This window comes from Netta rufina (assembly GCF_964035555.1).
Source record: "Netta rufina genome assembly, chromosome: 21".
In the NCBI taxonomy this organism is placed as follows: Eukaryota; Metazoa; Chordata; class Aves; order Anseriformes; family Anatidae; genus Netta; species Netta rufina.
Window position 1 is genome coordinate 647,496 of NC_140145.1, and position 22,538 is coordinate 670,033.

The following is a 22,538-nucleotide window of genomic DNA, read 5'->3' on the forward strand; positions in this document are numbered from 1 at the left end:
TTAGCATACTTGCTGAGGGAAGACACTATTCGCTCATCAAGGTTGTCGATGAAGATGTTGAACATGACTGGACCCAGCACTAACCCCTCGGGAATACCGCTAATCACAGGCCTCCAGCCAGATTCTGCTCCGCCAATCACCACCCTCTGAGCTTGGCCAGTCAGCCAGTTCTTAACCCACCTTACTGTACACTCCTCTATCCCACACTTTCTCAGCTTTGCTGGTAGGATGTCATGGGAGATAGTATTGAAAGCCTTGCTAAAGTTAAGGTAGATGACATCCAGTGCTCTCCCCTTACCTACCCAGCTCGTGATCCCATCATAGAAGGCAACGAGGTTGGTCAAGCACGACTTCCCCTTGGTGAATCCATGCTGACTACTCCTCATAACCTTCTTCTCTTCCAATCGCTTGGAGATGGCATCCAGAACAAGCTGCTCCAATACCTTTCCAGGGACAGAGGTGAGACTGACTGGCCTGTAGTTTCCCGGATCCTCCTTCCTGCCCTTCTTGAAGACCGCAGTGACATTGGCTATGCTCCAGTCTTCAGGCACCTCACCCGTTCTCCAGGACCTTTCAAAGATGATAGAGAGCAGTTCGGCAATCACATCTGCCAGCTCCCTTAACACACACGGATGCATCCCATTGGGACCCATGGATTTGTGTGCGTTGAGCCCACTCAGATGCTCCCGAACCACTCCCACGTCCACCAGGGGGGAGCCCTCCATTTCCCAGACCCTTTGTCCTATTGCCAGGGGCGAGGAGTCCCGGGGGAGTATCCTTGAAGCAAAGACTGAAGCAAAGAAAGCATTCAGTATCTCTGCCTTCTCAGTGTCTCCCGTGACCAGGACATCCCCCTCATTCAGCAAGGGACCCACATTATTCCTAGTCTTACTCTTGCTGTTTACATACTTGAAAAAACCCTTCTTAATTATCCTTTATCTCTTTTGCAAGCCTCATCCCTAGATGGGCTTTAGCCTTCCTCGTTGTGTCCCTGCAGGCCCTGACAACACATCTATACTCCTCCCAAGAGGACAGGCCCTTTTTCCACATTTCATAGACCATCCTCTTCCTTTTGATCTTATTGATGAGCTCCTTGCTCATCCATGCAGGTTTCCTGCCCCCCTTCCCCAATTTCCTATTCCTCGGGATGCACCGATCCTGAGCATGGAAGATGGAAGAAGTGCTGCTTAAATGTAGCCCAGCTCTCACAAGCATCCTTGCCTTCTAGCAACCTATCCCATGAGATACTCCCAAGCAGGTCCCGGAAGAGGTTGAAGTTGGCCCTTCGGAAGTCCAGGGTATCAATCCTGCTTTTAGCCTTACTTCCTTTGCCTAGTTTCATCTTGAACTCCACCATCTCATGGTCGCTGCATCCCAAGCTGCCCCCAACCTTCACATCCCTAACAAGGCCATCCCTGTTGGTAAGAATGAGATCCAAGAGCACCTCCCGCCTCATCGGCTCCTCCACCACCTGTGTCAGAAAATTGTCCTCATCGCATTGTAGGAACCGTTTGGACTGCTCGTGCCTGGCTGAGATGCTTACCCAGCAGATGTCTGGGTAATTGAAGTCCCCCATGAGGACCAGCGCTCATGATCGTGAGGTTACTAGCAGCTTCTCGTAGAAGGCCTCATCGACTTCCTCCTCCTGATCTGGAGACATGTAGTAGACGCCCACCACTGTGTCTCCTATACCAGCCCACCCCTTAATTCTTACCCACAAGCTCCCCACCTGTCCTTTACCCTCCCCCAGCTGGAGCTGGGTACACTCTAATTGCTCCCTCACATAAAGGGCAACCCCACCCCTAAAGAGGACATAGCTGTCAATGACAGCATTCCAGTCATGCGAGCTGTCCCATCACGTCTCAGTGATCACAATGAGATTGTGGCCCTGTGACTGAACACAGATCTCGAGCTCATCCTGTTTATTTCCCATGCTCCGTGCACTGGTGTACAGGCACTTTAGGGAAGCAGCAGGTACAGTTACCCCTGGGGGGATGCAAGAAGAAGATACTGGACAGGGGATCAGGAACGCTACCTTCTCTGAGGAGCCCTCAGACAATCCTATGGGAGAGCTCAGAAGTTTTTCCCTGTCTTCAACAGTGACAGTAGTGACGACTTCCCCCAGCCCTTCTCTGTCACCTTTAGCTTCCCTCCCTTCCCCCATAAAACCTAGTTTAAAGCCCTGGTAATCAGCCCAGAGAGCTTGCTCCCCAACACACTTGTGCCCCACTTGCTTGGTTGGTGTCTGTCCGTAGCCCACATACCTGGCCTCTCAAAGGACAGCCTAAGATCAAAATACCCAAATCCCTGGTCCAGACACCACCCCCTCAGCCAGTCATTTACCTGTCCTGTTCTGCTCCTTCTATCTGCATCCCAGTCACCCAGCGGGAGGACAGAGGAGAACACTACCTGCACCCCCGATCCCCTCAAAATCCTCCCTAGGGATGCAAAGTCCTTTTTAATATTCTTCATTTTTCTAATAGCGGCTTCCTGGGATCCAACCTGAATGACTACATGAGGATAGCAGTCCTCCGGTTTAATGAGTCGTGGCAGAGCCTTCCTAACGTCTCTGACACGTGCCCCAGGAAGACAGCACACTTCTCTGGCTAGGTTATTTGGGAGGCAGATAGGAGCCTCAGTGCCCCTCAGCAAGGAGTCCCCAATCACCAGGATTCTCCGCTCTTTTTTTGTGGCACAGGTTACAATGCGGTGCTCCATCTGGCCCTGATCCTTATTTTCTGCACTTCCCCCAATCTTGACTCTCTTCTCAGGGTTGCTTCCCAGGTTTGGACTACCGTCCAGACCCTCAGCCTCTTCCACAACCTCCCTGAGAGCCTCAGATCTATTTCCCAGGGACAGCGTGGGGGTAGGTGGCACCGTGGGTGTAGGGGGCAGACGTCTCTTTCTGCTCCGAGCCGAGACAAAGGCCCAGCCCCTTGATTCTTGCGGACAGTCTGGCCCTCTGTTCTGCATGTGTTCAACGGGGGCAGCCTCTACCCCTTGTCGGGACATAGGAGAGGGCTGCTGAGGAACAGCAGGGGCGGGGAGACCCCTCCTATCTGTCACCCTCAGAGACTCCCCCAGGCTGCCGATTTCTCGCTGCAGCCCAGCCACCTGCTCGAGGAGTCCCTGAAGCAGGGCACACCTGCACCCGTTTTGACCTGTTGGATTCTACACCATTTGACTAATTATTTACCTCAATGCTGATTAATCATCTATTAACTCTTCATGAGCTCTTTTACCAGTAGGGTACACTCATGAAGTAATTCAATAAATGCTTCTAGCATCTACAGCTTCATATTATTAAGAACCAAAACCTTTCATAGGACAGTCCCAGCCCTGAAATCAAAGGAGGCTATATCCCAGCTGCATTTTATCTTCTTTCCCTGACAGTTACTCGGCCTTGCTTGAGCCACCATTATCCACTATGTGGTGCTCACAACAGAGTGATTCTCCAGATGCTGCCCTTTTTTTTTTTTTGTTTTAAACTTATAACCAAAACAGCTCTTTTATTTGTATTTTTGTTAATAATCTGATAACTCAATTATGAAAACAGAGCTCTGCTCCACCTCTGTGGGTCCTGGAAACTCATTAATCAATGCTAAGAGATTGCAAGAAGCTTAAACCTATTAAGCAGGCAAAGCTGGCATTAAAAGTAAGCTCAAGATTTACATGTATGCTGCTTGTCTTCAGAAAACAATTCCCTTCAGCAGACCCAGATGAGCTCTGGCAGGCAGGACTGGTGGGGAAGTCTCCAGGGCCACAGGAGAAGCACAGTCACTGAAATGGAAGTGTCTGGGCCACATACAAGCTGTGCTCTCATCAGAGAGCCTTGAAACCTGGTGCAGTCCAGCCAGAATCTCCACAGCCATCCTGCCTGAACTGACAATAATTTTTCCCCATTTTCCCAACACATGGGAACTATTTTCTTAAAATCAAATGTACTTACTAGTAAATTGATGTTAGTATTTCAGGTAGCATGTACAGACTTCGATATTGCAGGCTCCACATGTGGATGCTGGCACAAGGCATGTATGTTTTGCTGCAGGGCTGCCAGCTGCAATTGTCAGGAACTCAAATCCGCCAGCTCTCAGCAGGGTGCACATACCTGGAGTCCATCCCCAAATGATTCAGGCTCCTGCTGTTCCTGCTGCAATGCTCATCCCCTTCCCATATGAAGTACCTGCATCTGCATCCATGAGCAATGCACAGATTCCCCATAGCTTTTTGAATCCATTTATATTTGCTTTTTATTTTGTCAAAGGATTTCCATTTTTGCTTAATATGAAGTTACAACTCATAAGATTTCCTGGATGGTAGTAACTCCATGAGAAAAAAAGTCCCCAAATAACCTTGTACCAAGATCTCCTAGCCCCTTTGCACTGCTCTGATGCTCGTAGTCTGTCACCTCCTGAGCCTGTATGTCCACAAACCCTTCCATCTTACTCCCACACAGGTGTGGTCTTTCCACACACCACTCAGCTTAATTTGCTTAGTGAATTCAGAACTTAGACTTGTATTTTTAAAGGAATTTGGTTTCCCACATCCAGGTGACAAGTCTGTGATTTGAGTTCCTTGCCTGCTTGCACTGTGGTGTTACGTGGCTGCCACGTGGGGCCCACTTCCCCCAGGAACATCACCTTCTTGTCTGGAGCCCAAAACATTCGTTTTTGTGCCCTTAGAGGAGTGTGAGACAGATGCTACCAGCTGCTGATCACCAACTCTGAACTGCACTCTGGGGGAAACCCACCACCTGAGCTCCCAACAACAGAATGATGAAAAACAGAGGTGGATGAGGTGGGGGTGTCACTTCTTCATCACCTCTCTACCATACAGCATGCCCAGCTGTCCTGCAGCTGCTTTAAAACTCCAAATAACCCTGCAGCCAAGCCCTACACACCATGACACCCAGAACACACGACACCTTTTTTCATATGGACCCCATTAACTGTTTCCATTCAAAACGTGGCTGCTGTCTCCCAGTGACACAATTGGCATTAGTAATGAGAACCAACCATGTACCCAAAGTCTCCATCAAGTAACAGGCACCAAAAGCCTGCTTATGAAAGCAGATGTAGAGCCAAGATGTAGAGCCAAGTCCTCCAGCACTCCCGGGCTCTGAGGAACCCCTGCAACAGCCATGATTTCAACAGCCACAACCACACAGGGTTCAACAACAGAATGAAGTCCCCATCCATCTCACACATCTGGTTTCCTCTCACTATTCTACCTTGGATATTCTGGGCAGGAAAGCATACCTCTATGGTCTATGCTGACAGCAGTCGTGCTAGGAAAGGGACACTCTGCAACTCTCAACAGTTCAGCTGAACTCACCAACAAGAGCAAATTCCCCAGATCCAGCATGCACTGAATGTACCAGCCTGAGTACAGGCAGCATGCACATTGCTTGCTCCTTCCCCAGCAAAACCACCACAGCCTTCAGATGCTTCGTACTGAAAAACAGAAGTGCATTTCCTCCTGTGCACCAAATGCATCATGCCAGTGATTATTCAGCTTCATCACACACCAGACACAGCCAAGCTAGAGGCAAAACCCAGTTACTGGCATTAGGGGCTGAGGAGAAGACATCCTCTCCCAAAGCAACCATACCTCTCTAATCTCTCAGCAGTAGAGTATCCCTTGAGTATCAGAACACCCTGGTCATGCTGCTGAGCTCAAGGAACAGCATCACCTCTCCTCCCCCCTTTCCCAAGCTGCTCTCCTCTCTTCCTGCCAGGCAGAACAACCTTGGCACCATGCTGCACACCAGCCCCTCCACCCTGCCAGCACCATTTTTCTCCCCACCCAGCTGCTTTAACTCTCAGCTTGCATTTTGTGTTGAGGTTGGCTGTTTTTGTATCAGATATAGAATGCACACTTGCTGCTTTTTTAAACTGTGCAACTGAGTCTGTTCTGTCCTGTCTTCTCTCCCATCACGTATTTGTGCTGTACCAGACGCAAGCACAGGACATTAACAAGACACGCACAAAGCCATGCTGAGGATGGGGAGACCACTTGCAGCCAGGTAAGGAGAAGAGTGGAGCAGCTAATTGGCATGTAGCCGGCACACCTGAAGAAGAATCAGGGCACTGCGATGAAAAACGTGATGAAGTGGTAGTAAAAGAGGTGCATCCAAGGAGTTTGCCAAAATAACAGAGAACAATACCAATCAGGCTATGATGTCTGGTGATGGAAAAGACCATAATGGTGAAATATGGCAGAGTGACAGAAATATTTGATAAGACCCTGACAGCATACAGCATCAATATAACTGGCAGCAAAATCAAACAAGATGCATCTTCCCAGGCTGCAAGGCTGTAGGCTTCAACAGCAGCCTACATGGTGTTTCCTGCTCTGCTACCTGTCTCCCTGCTTTTCCCTGCGTTCCAGCTGGCCCAGGAAATGGGATGAAGGCAGCAGGAGATACTTCATGAAAATGGAGCTAGAGTCTGTAGCTGCTGGATAGCCAGTCCCTGCCACGCTGCTGCATGTCACCATTCCTACTGCAATCAGGCCATGAGACTTGGATGACAGAAGAATCAGCATCTGCCAGGTGCTGGGAAGTGAGATCTCTTTGCTGCTGAACTAGGCACCTACCCAGCATAAACTATTCATTTTGAGAAACTTTCCATTTAGCAAACAGTAAATACAATTCCCCTGAGTCAGTAACCACTGGCAGGTACTCACTCACAGCCCTGTCAGAGCACTACCCATAAAAAACAACCAGCTTTTCCAGACCCACATTAACACTTAGAATCATAGAATTATTGAGGTTGGAAAACAACTTTATGGTCATCAAGTCCTTCCATTACCTAACCCTACAGGTCTACCACTAAACTATGTCCCTAAGCACTATAGCCACATGTCTGTTAAATACCTCCAGGGATAGTGAACCCACCACTTCTCTGAGCAGCCTGTTCCTATGCCTAACCACCTTTTCTATGAAGGAATTCTTCCTGGTATCCAATCTAAACCTTCCCTGGTGCAACTTGAGGCCATTGCCTTGCATCATATCAATTGTCACCTGAGAAAAAAGAGCGATACCCCCCTTGCTGCAGCCTCCTGTTAAGGCAGCTGTGGAGAGTGATGAGGTCTCCCCTCAGTCTCTTCTTCTTCAGACTAAATGATCCCAGTTCCCTCAGCCACTCCTCATACATCTTGTTTTCTAGTCCCTTCATCAGCTTTGTTGCTGTTCTCTGCACGTGCTTGAGCAACTCAATATCCTTCTTATAGAGGGGCACCGAAGTGAACACAATATTTGAGGCATGAGCTCGCCAGCGCTGCATACAAGGGGCTGTCAGTTCCCTTGTCCTGCTGACTATGCTATTTCTGATGCAGGCTAGGATGTCATTGACCTTCTTGACCATCTGGGCACACTACCAGCTCATGTTCAGCTGGCTGTCGACCAGTAATCCCATTGCGCTGTCACCACATGGTGACGAGGTGTCCAGGGTGCACAGTCACATCTCCACACAGCCCCCTGCACACAAAGGTGCAGAGAACCTACAACATGTACCAGTGAGCACCAATTAATCACCCATAGAGATCAAGCCCTAATAGTTAAGCAGAAAAATGCAGGGGAATAAGCCAAATGACAGGTTAAATGGATTTTTTTTCCTTATGAATAATCTCTAGCTCATACCAAGCAACTGTCCCAAATTATGGCAGTGTTTTCCCTTGGTATTTCATTTCCCAGTGTCTCAGTTCCCTGCCCTTATATCTGTTACTTAAACCTGTTCAATGAATTAACTTTAAAATACCTCAGGGTCCCTTTTCTGTAGCTCTGCTCTAGCTTGAAGTAACAAAGTCGAGGGCCAGCACCCACAAAGAGGGTCAGCCACCACGGACAAAAAGCACATCAACAGGGGGCACATGCGAAGCTGTGAGACCCTTCCTCTCCAGCCAGAACCTAGAGAGTTACAGAATAACAGAACCACAAAACAGCTGAGGGTGGCTCAGTTGGGCCACCCAGAGCAGGATGCCCAGGACCACATGCAGGCACCATCTGATGATCTTCGAGGAGGAGACTCCACAACCTCTCTGGGCAACCCGTGCCAAGGCTCTGTTACCCAAACAGCACACAAGTGCTTCCTGATGTTCAGAGGGAGTCTCCAGTGCTCCTTGTTGTGCCCACTGCCTCTTGTCCTTGTCCTGGTCAGCACTGAAAAGAGCCTGGCTCCGTCCCCATTGTATAATTATGGACTGGGCCTGCTCTTCTCTAGGCTGAAGAGTTACAGATTTCTAATCAGAAAGCATCCCTTCAAGCATCTTGGTGGCCCTTTGTTGGATTGTCTCCAGTACATCCAGGTCTCTCTTGTACTTTGGGGCCCAGAATATGACATAGTACTCCAGGTGCTGCTGGGGTTGCTTTTTTTTTTTTTTTTTTTTTGGTGGGGGAGGGCACTGGGGTTAGAGCAGAAGTGCACAGCCCACCCACCCCACAGCCTGCATCCCCACAGGCAGGCCCTGCTCTCTGCTAATGAGAAGAATAAAAACAACACTGTGCCTGGCATTGCCTCACTGGAAGAATGCATCAGCCTCCAAAGAGGCAGCCAGAGGGGAGAGAGCTCCGTCACCTGCTGCAGCCACACCAATGGGCCCTGGGGAGCACTGTGCACGTGGTAGGGACCTGGGGGGTCCCTGCAGACCCCTTGTAGCCACCACTGCTGTCTGGCAATGGCTTGGACACGACCTTGGAGGCCAAAGAGGTGCTCTCCTAGGCAGAATGGCTTCTAGCATGGCTGCTAAATCACCGCTGATGTGAAGTGACAGAAAAGCAGAAATCTTGCCAGAGGAAGAGCGCGGGGATTTGCATACCTACTGGTATGGAGGCTGCTGGGATGGGAACAGATGTAGGCACGGGCACAGCCAACCCATGACACATGAAGGGAATTAAAGGCACACCAGAGTGAAGGGAGGGAGGTTTAGAGACCAAGGCCCACAGCTCAGCTTGTTCAACCAACAAGCCACTAATTCTTTGTTAATCCCAAACATGTTGAGCTTTTACAAAGGCCATCCCTGTCTGGAGCCCTCCAGAGGTTTAATGAAATCCTAGACATTCAGAAAGTTGATGTCTAAAGCAGGATTTCTCTTGCTTTGCCAGGCAGGTGCACATTACAGCACACTGCAGCAGAGCCTGATTTATCTTCTGAGGAGCTGCTACAAGCTCCTGCTCATGCCTCATCCTGCAGAACCTTCTCTTTCATAGCCAGGTGCAGGATTTTGAAGGGCTCTAAGAAAATAAATTGCCTTTAAACAAATTTAAGTTGGCAACTTGGATTTCCATGACCCACAGCCTTGCCACAGGCATCAGGCTTCCAGACCAGAGCAGTGCAGGGAAAACAGCTGCAACTGTTCTGAATAGGCAGTTTGCAATGCATTGAGGCTATGACAAAACAGAAAGAGATAAATGCTTACCCTCCTAGCTCTCAGGCCCAGATCTCACTGGCACAATAGCAGAACTCAGGCTTTTCCAGTCTACAGACTGAAGCTGCCCTGACACCTAAAGTTATTGCCCATCTACAAGCTCCCTGGCACCTTTTCATCCCCAGACTTAAAAAGCAACAGCAGTCATTCACTGTGCATTCCCTGAGCAAACAGTCAGCATCACCAGCAGTACACTCAAGTGTACTGTCTGACTCAAGATAAGCTAGTGTCTTGTTGAGCCCATTTCCACACCAGGGCAGAAAGGCAGGGACACTGCTCCAGCCTCTGGGATATGCATCAGACCAGCACCTCCCTTCAGGCCTGGAAGACTTCCTTCTGTTTCTGGATCCCCTATATCAACACCTAAAGCTGAACAGACGGGAGGTGCAACTCAAACCACCCAATCCAGGCACCTTGGAAGACAGCACAACAGCCTGACAAGTGAAACAAAACAAAGCCTAGGTCCTAGTCAAGCTTTTGGACAGCTCCCAGCCAAAACCACTGTCCAGCTCAGAGGTTGCAGCTGCACCCAGTTAATGTTCCACTGACACCCATGCCATGTGGCCAACATGCAGGCAGCGGAGCTGACAAATACCTGCACAGATATCCACATGCACCCTGTGAGAGAGTTGGCAGACGTCCACACAGGGAGCAGTGACTGCTCCAGATTCACAGCTCCCAGGCACTTGCCTGGAGGCAGGCTCCCACCACTGAGCTCTCTGCAGGGTTCCCATTAACAGCAAATGGGCAGCAATACCCCCCACAGTGAATAATCACCTTCCTGGATTGCAGGAAAGTTATTTCCAACCACCACCGTGCAGCTGCCAGTGCACCCATCTCACAGTGCAGGACGTGCAGCCTGGGGCACCTAGACCCCAGGGCAGGGCAGCCACGCTGAGCACCAGGTGTGCAGGCAGCAGCCCTTGGGATCAAAATCATGCAGTAGGAGCATGGCAGCCACACACCCAGGAGAGAGGGGGCTGCTGTAACATGCCGGAAGAGTAAGCAGAAGTTACATGTTGAAGGTAGGTGGTGTTGCAAGGTAATAAACTAACAGGATTTTGGGGGGAGTTTAGAGGAAAATAGGAGGTATTTTCTTTGTGAATATTTTCTCCCAAAACGAACACTGGGAAGATTTGGAAAAATTCAAGAACTTGATTACTGCAGCAATTCAACTAGACACACTTCAGTATAGTGCTAACTGCTTTCTAAAAAACAAACATGATTATTTTCCAAACCTTCCTCTAAAAACATTTTTTTTTCTTTATCACATTGCTATATTAGGCCACAATTCTGTTAAGTGCTATTTTTGAGCACTTAATAAAATACTCTTCTTGGTTTCCAAGCTGAGAGTAGAGATTCTCTCTGTTTTCAGGATTCTTCTTACTTGCCCTTTCAAGAACTCTGGTCTTTCCATCCCTCTGTGTGAGTATCGAGGTGCAGCGCAGCCCCACCACCATGCCATGGGATCAGCACAAACCATGGGAAATTCAGCCAGGGAAGGTGTCAAGCCTGGTCCCATGCAGGGAGTCCTGAGTGTGGCTACAGGTTAGGCAGCAACGGGCTGGCAATGGCCCTGCTGAGGGAAAGTAGCCTGCAACATGCCCTGGTAATGGGGACATCGGCCATAACCAAGGCTGTGCAAGCAGGAACACGGCCAGCAGAAAACATTTTTCCCCCTTTACTCAGCATTTAGACCCCATCTAGACTGGTTTGTTCCCCATGACACAGAAAAGACATTGATAAGGCCAAGCAAGTTCAGCAAAGGGGGACCATGATGCTAACAGACTGGAGTAATTGCTTTGGAGGATGAAGGGAGCTGGACTTGCTCACTGGGCGAGGAGATGGCTCCCGGGGAACCTAACAGCAGCCTGCCAGCATCTACAAAGCCTTTAGGAAGATGAGGCCAGGCTTTTAACAGTCATACACGACGACCAGCAGAGTGAGCACAACAAGCATAAACTGCAGCAAGTAGGATTCATGCAGAAATGTAGGAAGAATCCTTCTCACCATGAGGACAGTGAAGCACTGGTCCAGGCTGCTCAGTGAGATGACACAGCTTTCCAAAGCCACGTTCACGCCAGAAGAAATCACAGCAGATTCAGGAACTCCCCATTTCTGATTGCTGCAGCTTGGCTACAGCCCAAGCAGTAAAAGGGGCCACTTCTAGCAAACACCAACCCTTCCTCAAATAAAGTCTCCCATTTCACAGCCACTATCTCTACTCCTTACTGCAAACCTAACAAACCAGCTCCATACTACATCCAGACCACCCTGTGCCAGAGCCCTGTTCCTCACATTCCTCCCAGGCCAAACCCACACACTCTCCCTGCAGTGCTCAGGGAAGTGTTGGCATTGTTGTCGCAACCACCGATGGAGGCAGATGCCTACCACACACTATGTTAATGCCCACTGGCCAACAGCTACCACAGTCTGATCATTTAATGACTCCCATTTCCAACAGTCAGCCTTGCACTACATACATCCAAATGCCAGTGGCTACAAATCCAACTTCTTCTAAACACCTACTACATCAAAACTTCCACAAGCACCAACTCACATCTTATTTGAAGAAACAAGGGGCTGAATAGCTGTCTTCCATAGACGAGTTCAATGCATTAATTACAGCATCCTCTGGTCTGAGTTAAGTCCCCTTCCTTTGCTAGGGGAGTAAGTAAGTACATAAGTAAGCTGAGACAGTCCTGTGACTACCAACCCTTCCTGGCCCTTCACCCAGAAGACTTCTTATAGAAGACTGCTGCTGCTGCTCACTGAAAAACACCTGGGAGCCTGCTCAGGACCCATGTAACCTACCTGGCTCCTCTGCAGCTCTCAGGCACCCTCCTGAGTGAACCTGGGTCTGCACCAGAGGTCACCACATGATGCATTGCCTGGCTTTCTCCCACACTACACACAGTTGCTGAACACATCTCTCTTTTGCTACAAATAATGACATCTTTTTTGCTGCTGGAAAACCAAATTAAGATTGCTCGAAATGGCAACTTTACAATTCCTCCTGTATCTTCATACTTTAAAATCTCTCAGGGTCCTTCAGCACTCTGATTTCCTGCTTTGTCCACCTGTTCCCTCCTATTACCTAAAATCTCTACTTTAGTCCACTCGTTCTCCTCCCCCTCTCTCCACCTGAAATATAACCATGTACATTGCCCAGCCACATGCCACAGGCAGGAAACCATAGAATCTTCAAATGGCTTGTTTTGGAAGGGACCTTAAAGATCACCTAGTTCCAACACCCCTCCCATAGGCAGGGATGCCACCCTGGTTGCTCAGGGCCTCATCTAACCTGGCCTTGAACACCTCCAGAGATGGGGTATCCAGAACCTCTCTGGGCAACCTGTTCCAGTGCCTCACCACCCTCTGAGTGAAAAATTTCATTCTAACCTCTAATCTAAATCTCCCCTCTTTTAGTTTAAAACCATTCTCCCTTGTCCTGTCATTGTCTACCTGATTAAAGAGTACTCTTCTCATCCATCAGAGGGGGTACGCTCTCCTTGACCTTTCTTTTCTGAGCAATGACTTCTTTTCTGAGTAATGACTGCACAAAGACACACACACAACTGCTATTTTTCCAGCTGCCCCAACCCAGACATGTTTTTACAGAAGCATGTAAACAGAAGCTGTTTCCAGCAGTTTCCACTTCATTGTCCCAGACTTCACGTCTAAACAAATCAGTTTTCCCTTTGCAAAGCCAGTTCTTGTAGTCCCCCACAGCAGGAGCCACTCACTACAGCAGCACCTGCCACACAATCCCCAGGTATGAAGCCAAACCACGGGTGACAACGAGGAGCTAGGCGATCAATCCCAGGGTCTCTGTCCACCCCCTTCTTCCTCCTCCTCCGTGAAGGTGGCTGGCCATGCCACACAACCCCACAGCCACAAGCACCAGCCAGACACAGGCTGCTCTTGGCATGCCTAGAAAGCACAAAGCCTCCCTAGCTCTGCAACACGCAGCAGTGCCAAAGTAATCCACAGTAACAGGATTTACGGCTTGCTCATCTCAGTCCTACTAAACTCATTTCAGCAAATAATGGATTATCTCCATCTGTCAGCACCAAAACAATGGAGATTTAGCAAGAGAAAGCTGAGATCCAGCTGCAAAGGATACGCTGCAGTGTTTGGATGTGATCTTCTGGAGGGCATTGCACTCCACCCCGGAGACTCTGTTTTCCTGTCTGCAGAGGCAGCACCCCCAGATGCCTGTAGTGTGGCAGCCCCAAGCAAGGGCACACTGCCAGGCACAGAGCCGTTCTTCTGGGTGACAGGACAGCTCGTACCACAGGGATGTACCTCTCATCTGGCTCCCCTGCCAGCTCTGAGCCTGACAGCTAAAAGCACAAGAAATAACAGCAATTTTCAAGCTACATCGAGTACAGAAGCGGGGGGGGAGGGAATCCAGGCTGCTATAAGCAGACAAGAGAAACTCAACCATGGGCCAGAGTCAAAGCAAACACCATTAGCAGGTCTGTCCTCTCTGGACCTACATGCTGCTCAGTACCCTAGGCACAAGCTGAAAGGGCAACTGCTGCTCCTGCAGGCCCCTGCAATGCACGCATGCAGGAACTGTGCCACTGTAGCATGTGCTCTCATGTCACCCAACATCTGCCTGTTCACACCAGTACTGCTCCCCAGCTCAACACCTGCCTGGATGCCAATGGAGTCCATCAGGGACAGGGGAGGACAGCTGTGTGGCCAGGTGCCACCGGCAGCCTCCCAGCCTGCTGAACCAGTGCCATAGCCCCAGCCTGGCCAACCTACTGAGGAAGATGATCTAACTTCTCTGGTGAACACTGCAAGAGGTGCAGCTGCAGCGTCCCCCCTCATTTTTCTTCCCCTTCACTTCTTCTTCCCTATTTCCAGCCTCCTCAGGCCAAACATCAGACCTGGGCTTGGACCACAGGGGAGCACAGACTGCCTCACCATGCCTGCAGGACCACTTGCTCATCTTGCTGCGGCACCAAAGTACAGCTCAGCTCAAGGAGCAGCAAGCACTAGAAAGCACAAGCTAAGCCAAAGAGGGGCAGAAGTGGAGTGGGGAGCAGGGGTTAATTGGGACACAAACAAGAGTAGTCAGTGGAAGGGCACCTGAACGTGTGACAGCCAGCAACACTGCAGCAGGGCCCAAGGGAGTGATGGCCCTGTCCCCTCTGACTCCCAGAGCTGCTGATCTGCTGGCTCTGCCCTGCATCTTACTCACTCTGCCTCACAGTTCACCCTGTACTTGTAAGTAAAATTATTTCACACAGACAGAAGAGGAGCAATCTATGCCCAATCCAGCACTTGGATTACCTTAGCCACTCCATTTCATAAGAAGTCCAGCTCATGATCCTGCTGTCATGCAGGCAAGTCTGGGACCCAGCATGTCCTGCACAAACACAAGCAGAATAAAAAGCACAACAGCAAAACTACCAGAACAGTCCTGCAGGTTACCAGGTGGCACATTCCTGCCTGCAGCTGCCCAGCAGGTAAACACTCAGCACAGCACCAAGCCCTTCAGGAGGGTTCCTGAAGCCCCAGGGGACCTGGGCATTAAAGTAACATGTAGATTAAACCGCTCAAGAAGTAACAAAACCAGGGGCAGCATTATTATACTGCCTACACTGCTACAAATTGCACAGAGCCAAAGAGACATGGGAGCTCTCCTTTGCTACCTCTGGCAGTAAAGGTGGGCTTCTGCTCCAAAACATACTTCCTACAAGGATGCTGACAAGCAGAAGTGCAGTGTAACAGGGCCCAAGGGTGCACAGCCCAAAGGAGGTAAGTTTTTTTAGCAGAAGCATTTTCACCAAAGCATCCCATCTTTACTGCAATCACCTTGTGACAATGAGAACACATCTTCCAGGAGGACCACTAACTGTCTGGTCTACATTAAGCCAAAAATAATTACAGAGCAGCAGATTCTTTTTGTTGTTGCCATGAATCAGACTACAGTTAATTGATATTTACTCTGCATTCACTCAGTGTTACAGATCATCCAGCATTGTTCAGGATGACAGAGCAGACAATAGGCACCAGTGATCACAAAGCCTAGGCATGCAAGGGAGCTTAAAGTAGCTGCATGGTAAAAAGGCAATCTTACCTGGACTAACGCATGGCACATCAAGGGGACACAAATAGAAAAGCTACATGGGAAAAGAAGAGTGAGGACCTGGAGACTGTCATGGAACAGCCAGCTACAGGAGCTCAGGGCAGCTGAGAAGTCTGATCCCAGACTGTGCAGACATTCAGGTAAAATGAGGGGAAAAGCTCCATGCCAGCAAACTGAGCTCCAGGGTACAAGAAAGACAGTCCTCCAGCAGAAGGAGGGAGACCAGGAAGGCAGTGATTGTGTAAAGCCCTTGTAAAATGAACAAACTGTTGCACAGACCTGACAGGATGAAGCAAGAAGGGCAAACAGCTACTTAAGCTAACTATATTTGTTCTTGTGATGACGTTGGTATTTAAATTGATCGTAAATAGACTCAGGCTGGAAATGAGAAGATGGATCCTGACCATTGAAGGTTAAATCCTAGAGTGGCCTTTCAACAAGAATTACTGGGACAAGAACCAAAACTAGTTCAAGATGGAGCTGGAGAAATGCAGAAATGCACAAAAGGACTATGAAAAGCATCTCTGTGCGAGACAGACAAGATGCAGTAACCCAGAGACAATACCTGAGCAAAGCCCTTTCCTTAGCAAATCCTGGGCATTCACAGGATGATAGAATGGTTGGCAGGGACATCTGGATCCACCTGGTCCAACCCCTGCTCAAGCAGAGAAACCCTAAGCAGGGTGCCCAGGACCACATCTAGGCAGCTTTAGAAGATCACCAAGGAGGAGACTCTACAACCTCTCTGGGCAGCCTGTGAGAAGGCTCCAGCACCCTCACAGCAAGGAAGCGCTTCCTAATGTTCGGAGGGAACCTCCTGTGCTCCACTTTGTACACCAGTTTGTCACCTCCCTCAACCTGCTGGCAGCACTTTGGCTAATACAGCCAAAGTGATACCATACCATCAGCCTTTGCCTAAGGGCACGCTGCTGGCTCATGGCCAGCTTGGTGCCCACCAGGACTCCCAGCGCCTTCTCTGCCAGGCTGCTTTCCAGCTGTGTGCCCCAGCCTCCCCTGGGGCCTCGGCTTGTTCCTCCCCGGGGACAGGACTCTGTGCTTCTCCTTGCTGAATTGCAGGAGGTTCCTGCCAGGTTATTACAGTAGTGCTATAATAACCATGGGCATCACAAGCACAGCTCTGCTCAGGACGTCCAAGACAAGGCAGAGCAAGGCCCTGGAGCCACTCTGCAGCAACCAGGTGACCAGAGTTGCATTTCCAGGAAGATTTTCTGCTTCAGAGGAAAGGAAGCTTCCTCTGAGCCACAGCAAAATCTTTTGGAACCACCCAAAACTCAAACCATATTTCTGAGAGCATTGTCCAAATGCATCAGCAGCTCCTGGCCTCCACTTCATAGCATGGAGAAATGCAGCTTCCCAGTGTCTCCAAGGGACCAGAAGACATATGCAGATGTCCTACCTAAAGAACAGCATGCTTAGAACAGGTGCCTGCAAGCAGCCCCCAGGGCCAGGTGCTGTGCAGGACTAACAGGAGAGCAGCACAGTATCTGGTGGTACTTCCTGAGCACCCAACAGAGGGCTTGACTGAACCCTGTCCTACACTGATGCTTTTTAGAGATAGGATCGGTGAGATCAGCTGCAGGAACACGTCTCAGGGATCACTTTGTGCCACTCTGCCCAGCTCTTCCCCTACCAGACCAGCTGTGCTCCCATGTCCACATTGCTGTGGAGCTCCTGGGCCAACTCCAGCTTGCAAAGGAGCACCCCCTCCCTGCCTTCAGTCACCTCTCAAGCTTCCCCATTTCACACCGGATTTGCTACTCTGGGCAGAACCATTGGCCCATCCCCTGCTGCATCAGCACCGAGCACACAGGGATTGTAGAGGGGACCACTCCTGCTCTCCCTGTGTGCAGAGCTACCTGATTTTCTCATTTCCAGTGAAGCAGTTCAGGCTTCATACTGTGTCCTGCAATTCACACAGGCCCAATTACCAGCGGAAGAGTCACTTTACCCACCCACCACCGCTCCGAAATACAGTAGCCTTCCCCTTTGCAGGCACTGGGACTGCAGCCTGACCTACCCCAGCACCAGGTTCTGCACCAGAGCTGCCTGGACAGGCAGCCCTGACAGCACAACCCAAAACAGACACGAAAGTCTGTGGACAGCAGCACCCTTCCACTGCCACTGATGCCAGGCTGACACGTCGTCCTGTGCAGCACTGAAGGGCCAAAGTCCTTTGCCATCCCAGCCCCGACGCTTGGAAAGCACACTCCCCCTTGGCCAAGCTGTTGCCAGGAAATGCACAGCAAAAACCCCTGCAGCTGTGCAAAATATTGGAAATTATCTATAGAACATGAGAAATGAGATACGAAATATAGGAACTCATTCATCCCACAGGATGGATGTCAGGAGCAAACCTGCTGCCCTCCTGATAGCAGGGTCAGGATCCTGCTCCCCATGGCATCATCCCCGCCTTCCCCCTAACATACATGCTCAGAGGAGAAAGAGGAGCTGGGGACACAGGCAGGCAAGATGCTGAGAACCGGGGCAGCAGATGGCACCTCCTCTCACGCTGTCCCCAGCAGTGCCTGAGTCCTTTCCATACACAGCAAAGTCAGCACAGCAAAATCACAGAATCACAGAATCACAAATGATGCAGCTTCCAGCTCTGGCACTTCTCACCTGCTGCAGGAGGACGTGGCACATGAGCAGCAGACACCATGGCCCCATGTCCACTGCACTGAAAGCAAGAGAGGGTGCTACAGAGGAAGAGGACACCCCCTCCCCAGATGAGCAGGGTTCAGTTAAATGAGGACTTTGATGAGAGAGCAGCTCTGCTGCTGAGCCCTGCCCTGCTCCACGGAAGGGCTGCACCTGGCTCTCCACAGGCGAGCACTCTGCACAGGGCGGGGCGGAGGGGGGCCTCTTTCACATCAGCCAAAAGCATGTGCTAAAAGAGAGAAGAGTGAGCGCACACAGAAAATACCTCACCATAGTCCTGGCCAGTTTTGGCTTGGGCTCCCCACACCATGGTGGTTTGTCTTCCAGGAGCCTGCCCAGGCTCACCCCAAACATGACAACTCCCACCAGCACCCTGCGGTGAAGAGCCCCACACACACAGAGCTTAACAGCATGTGGCTGAAGAATCCCTCTTCTGGAGGGGGGAACCTGTCAGCTACTGGCTATATTTGTGCCCCATCCTCTTCCCCAGTCCTGCACCAGTAGATGCTGTCCAATCCTCTGGGTCCCTTCATGTCCATCAGATCCACTCCACACCTCACCAACCCCACTGCAGGTTCAGGAGCTGAAGCTGCCTTTACCATGCCCCTTTATGTCACCAAGCACAAACACCACAGCCCTTCCCATGCCAAACACCATGCACCGCCAGGCCTGAGCAGGATGCAACCAGGGCAGGGGAGGAACCTGCAAGGTGGCAGAACAGGGGTGAGGGCAGCACAATGAGCAGCAGGAACACATCAATTTGCTTTCTGGGCACAGAATGTGCCCAGACATCCTTTGACAGGTCCCTTGTTCTGTGCCTTTTTTGCAGGTGCTCTGCCTCCACCTCCAAGGACTGATGAAGTCTGCAGTAGCTCTGATGTCCAGCCCCAGGGAAGCCAGGAAAAGCAACAGCACAGAGGGCAGAGGAGTGAAGACAGCTCTGAGGACAGGAGAACAAAACCAAGCTTTTTACAGAAATCCATGCCTTTTTTCCTCTCACACCTCTTTTCCCAAAGGAGCATCACATGAGCCTGAAGCCTCCAACCTGTTGTATAACACAGCACAACTGCAGCTCAGGGTCTTCAGGGAAACCTCCCCTCTGCCCAGGCTGAACCAGGCACCAGCAGGAACACATGCCCCAGAAAAATGACTGCACAGTGGAGGCAGAAGTTAAGGGGCCACAGAAAGCAGCACCAGGGGAGAGCAGCTCCAGCAAAAACCAACCACAGTCAGTAGCCTTCCTTCCTTCAGGCAATGCCCCAGCAGCATCTCCTCCACACAAAGCAGGCTTTCAGCTGTGACACGTTGCAAAAGCACCTGGTTGCAAAAAGCCCTGGTGAGCCCCGAGGTTATACTGACAGTGAAAGCACAGAGCCTGTTCGGAGAAATCTAGCCAGAGCCTAGACATCAAGACAATCCAGAATTGCCTTTTTAGCACTGGATAGCTTTGCTTCCTCATGTTGGACAGAGGTGAACAACTACAATTAATCTCCTTGACCACCTGGAACATCCCTCTGCCAGAAGTAGTTCTGTTAGAAGTTAGAGGTCAAATAACTTGCATCTCCTTCAGCAGACAGAATCTGAACCAAGTCATGTGGGAACTGTACCCTGGTGTCTGAAGCTACCACCTCGAGTTCACACAGCTTAAATCTATAAAAACAGGGGGTAAATGTACATGCAACTGAACCTCCCCTTCTGTTCTTGCTGCAGATCAGTAATGGACCTGCTTCGAGGTTTGAAATATTTATCAGGTCTTCTGAAGTTTGCGGAGCTGACAGGCTGAAAGACCTTCAGATTTGACGATTTATGTTCCCGGAGGTGATTCATTCACCAAACAGCATCTATTATATAACAAAGCACTTGAGGAGATCATGAGCATGGAAGCAAGGAGGAAAGCTGTGCACAGAGAAGATGAATGGCAGAGAAGTCCATCCTGACTGCTCCAGAAAAACATCATTTAATTCCTCTCAATTTGGTGGCTTACTGTTCAAAGCCACCTCTTCTGGGAACCAGCCCAGACAAAGGACCAAAGCAGCAACAGCCTGCTTCTTCAAGCACCAGGAGTAGCAACAGATGCAGCAGCCCACTGAGAAGGATTTTAGGAACAGATTTAGCAGAAATTTATTCAAATCAGGAGAACAGCCCCTCTCCAATGAGGAATACAGCCCCTTGGCCGCTCCAAGGGCCTCTCCAAGCACATCCCAAGCCTGGACATGAAGCTACAGAACCACTGGCCATGCAGCGCAGAGCTGCTGAGCTGGGAGATGTTCCCCATCCCCCCACAACCACTCTGCCCTGGGCATAAGCATGCTGGAGCTGCAGGCGGGTGGGCTGCCACCTCACAGGAACGATGGCAAAGCGAGACAGATGCCCACCCACAGGGCACCAAAATAAGCACAGGCAGCAGTGGCACGTGGATCCAAGAACAGCCTGTGCAGCTAGAAGAGAGATCAGCGGGAGGGAAGAGATGAGCCCTACAGACACAAGGCTCGAGCCCAGAACCTCCAACCCAGCTCAGGGCAGGTGGGCACATCCCGGTCTCAGGCAGAGTCCTGGCCACCTGAGTCTTCTGCAACAGTAGAGCACATACAGTATAGCACTGAGGTCATGTTTGCCTAAGTATAGCTATTTAAGACACAAGTTCCACCTGTACCTTCTTGATGCACCACAGTATTACAGAAAACCGATTACTTAACAAGGTAGAAGTTCTCATTTGTTGCCCAAATTGCTTTTGGCATTATATACTGAATTTTCTGCAATGCCAAGGCATAATAATGCTGTACAGAGATCCTCCTGCAGCTTCCACTGAAGTTGTGACAGCCCAGAGGTCCAGCACTGCCTGCAGTTATGTGTAACTGATACAGAAGGGAATGCAGAACAAGCACTTTGTCTGGGCAGAGTAAGAAAACAACAACCTGGATACAAAATTGTCATTTGCTATTTTCAGCCTCTATGCTGCCCTGTCCTTCAGGAAGTCTCCACCAGCCACTCTGAAACCTCACTTTCTCTCTCAAGGTCAGAAAGCCATCAGCAGTCCTTCCATCTCCCTTCCACATAGGCCCCATTCCTCCCTCATGTATTGGGTTTGTGTGGCAATGTTTTGGTAGTGGGGGAGCTGCTGGGGTGGCTTCTGTGAGGAGAGTCCAGAAGCTGCCCTGTGTCTAGCCAGCTCCAAAAGGGACCCACTGTCAGCCAAAGCTGAGCCAAAAAGCAAGGTTATGCCTCTGGGAGAGGCCAAGAGAGACAAGAGGATTTCTGCCTGTATCTATCTACTGCACAACCAGCAGCGCACAGAGCAGCCACACACAGGCCCAAGCCCTGCAGAGACACAAGCAGATCCCAGCTCACTCACTCTCATCAGGGTTAGGCGAAGCAAGAATGGCACTGTGCTTCCTCTTCACTTCCTCCACATTCTCTGAGATTTTATCAATGAACCCTCGAATTTCTTCTACCTGTGGAGACAGAAAAGAACAAGACAGGTATCCTGTGAGAGGCCTGGACTTTTGGAAAGGGGCATGATTATTAAACCCTATCCAAAAACAACCATGGTATGGCTGAACCACAGCGAACATCCTCCTGGACAAATATTTTCCATCTGGATTCTTAAACTGTAGGACTGATGTGAAATCAGACAACTTTCCATATCACAGCAACCAGCTTTGCAGTCAGAGCAAGGTAATATAGACTGTGTTTCCCATATGCTTTGTCATACACTAAGAAACTTGTAGGGTATATCCAAATGAGCATCAGATCTATGAATTTCCAGACTCAGCATTTCCAGCATGGAGTGTGTTGTTCAAGTTACATAAGTCAGGATTCTTCCCAGCTCAGTCACCCAGCTCCAGGGGCTGAGAAGTCTGTTTTGAGCCTCACCCCAAATAGTAGGGAAGCCAAATGATACTGTGCCTCTCTGTACTGGCATTTTCCCTGCACTATAAGAAAACATGCCAGCATCATGGACACTGAGAACCTGTACTTGTGCCTTCTGCCTGCCAATCTGCACACACTCCAACTCCATCTTTTTCTTTGACTCATACCACCACTTTGCTCATCTTCATCCATCTGTATGTCATATTTTTCATTCCACACTCCATTGCCTGCACAGATACATTTTTACACCCCCTACACACATGTCATACTAAAGGTATGCTAAAAATCCACATGCATATCTTACAGCCACCCACATGCCAGAAAACAACCTCATGTTTGGTAATGAGAGGCACAAAATTACATCAATCCCATGCAGAAATTTTTACTCTGCAGAGGTGCTTTCTGGAGATATTTTAGAAACTGTTTGATTTCATGGCAGTCTAGAGGCATGTACACT

The 22,538-nt window shown here is 49.9% G+C and overlaps 1 protein-coding gene across 1 annotated transcript in view; it reads right to left on the reverse strand.

Moving 5' to 3' along the window:
• STX1A (syntaxin 1A) overlaps window positions 1–22,538 on the reverse strand; it is a 107,714-nt gene that overhangs the window by 59,097 nt on the left and 26,079 nt on the right. The window contains exon 3 of the mRNA XM_084299889.1: window positions 21,564–21,663. Within this exon, the coding sequence (XP_084156015.1) occupies window positions 21,564–21,663 (100 nt within the window). The remainder of the gene's footprint in view (window positions 1–21,563; window positions 21,664–22,538) is intronic.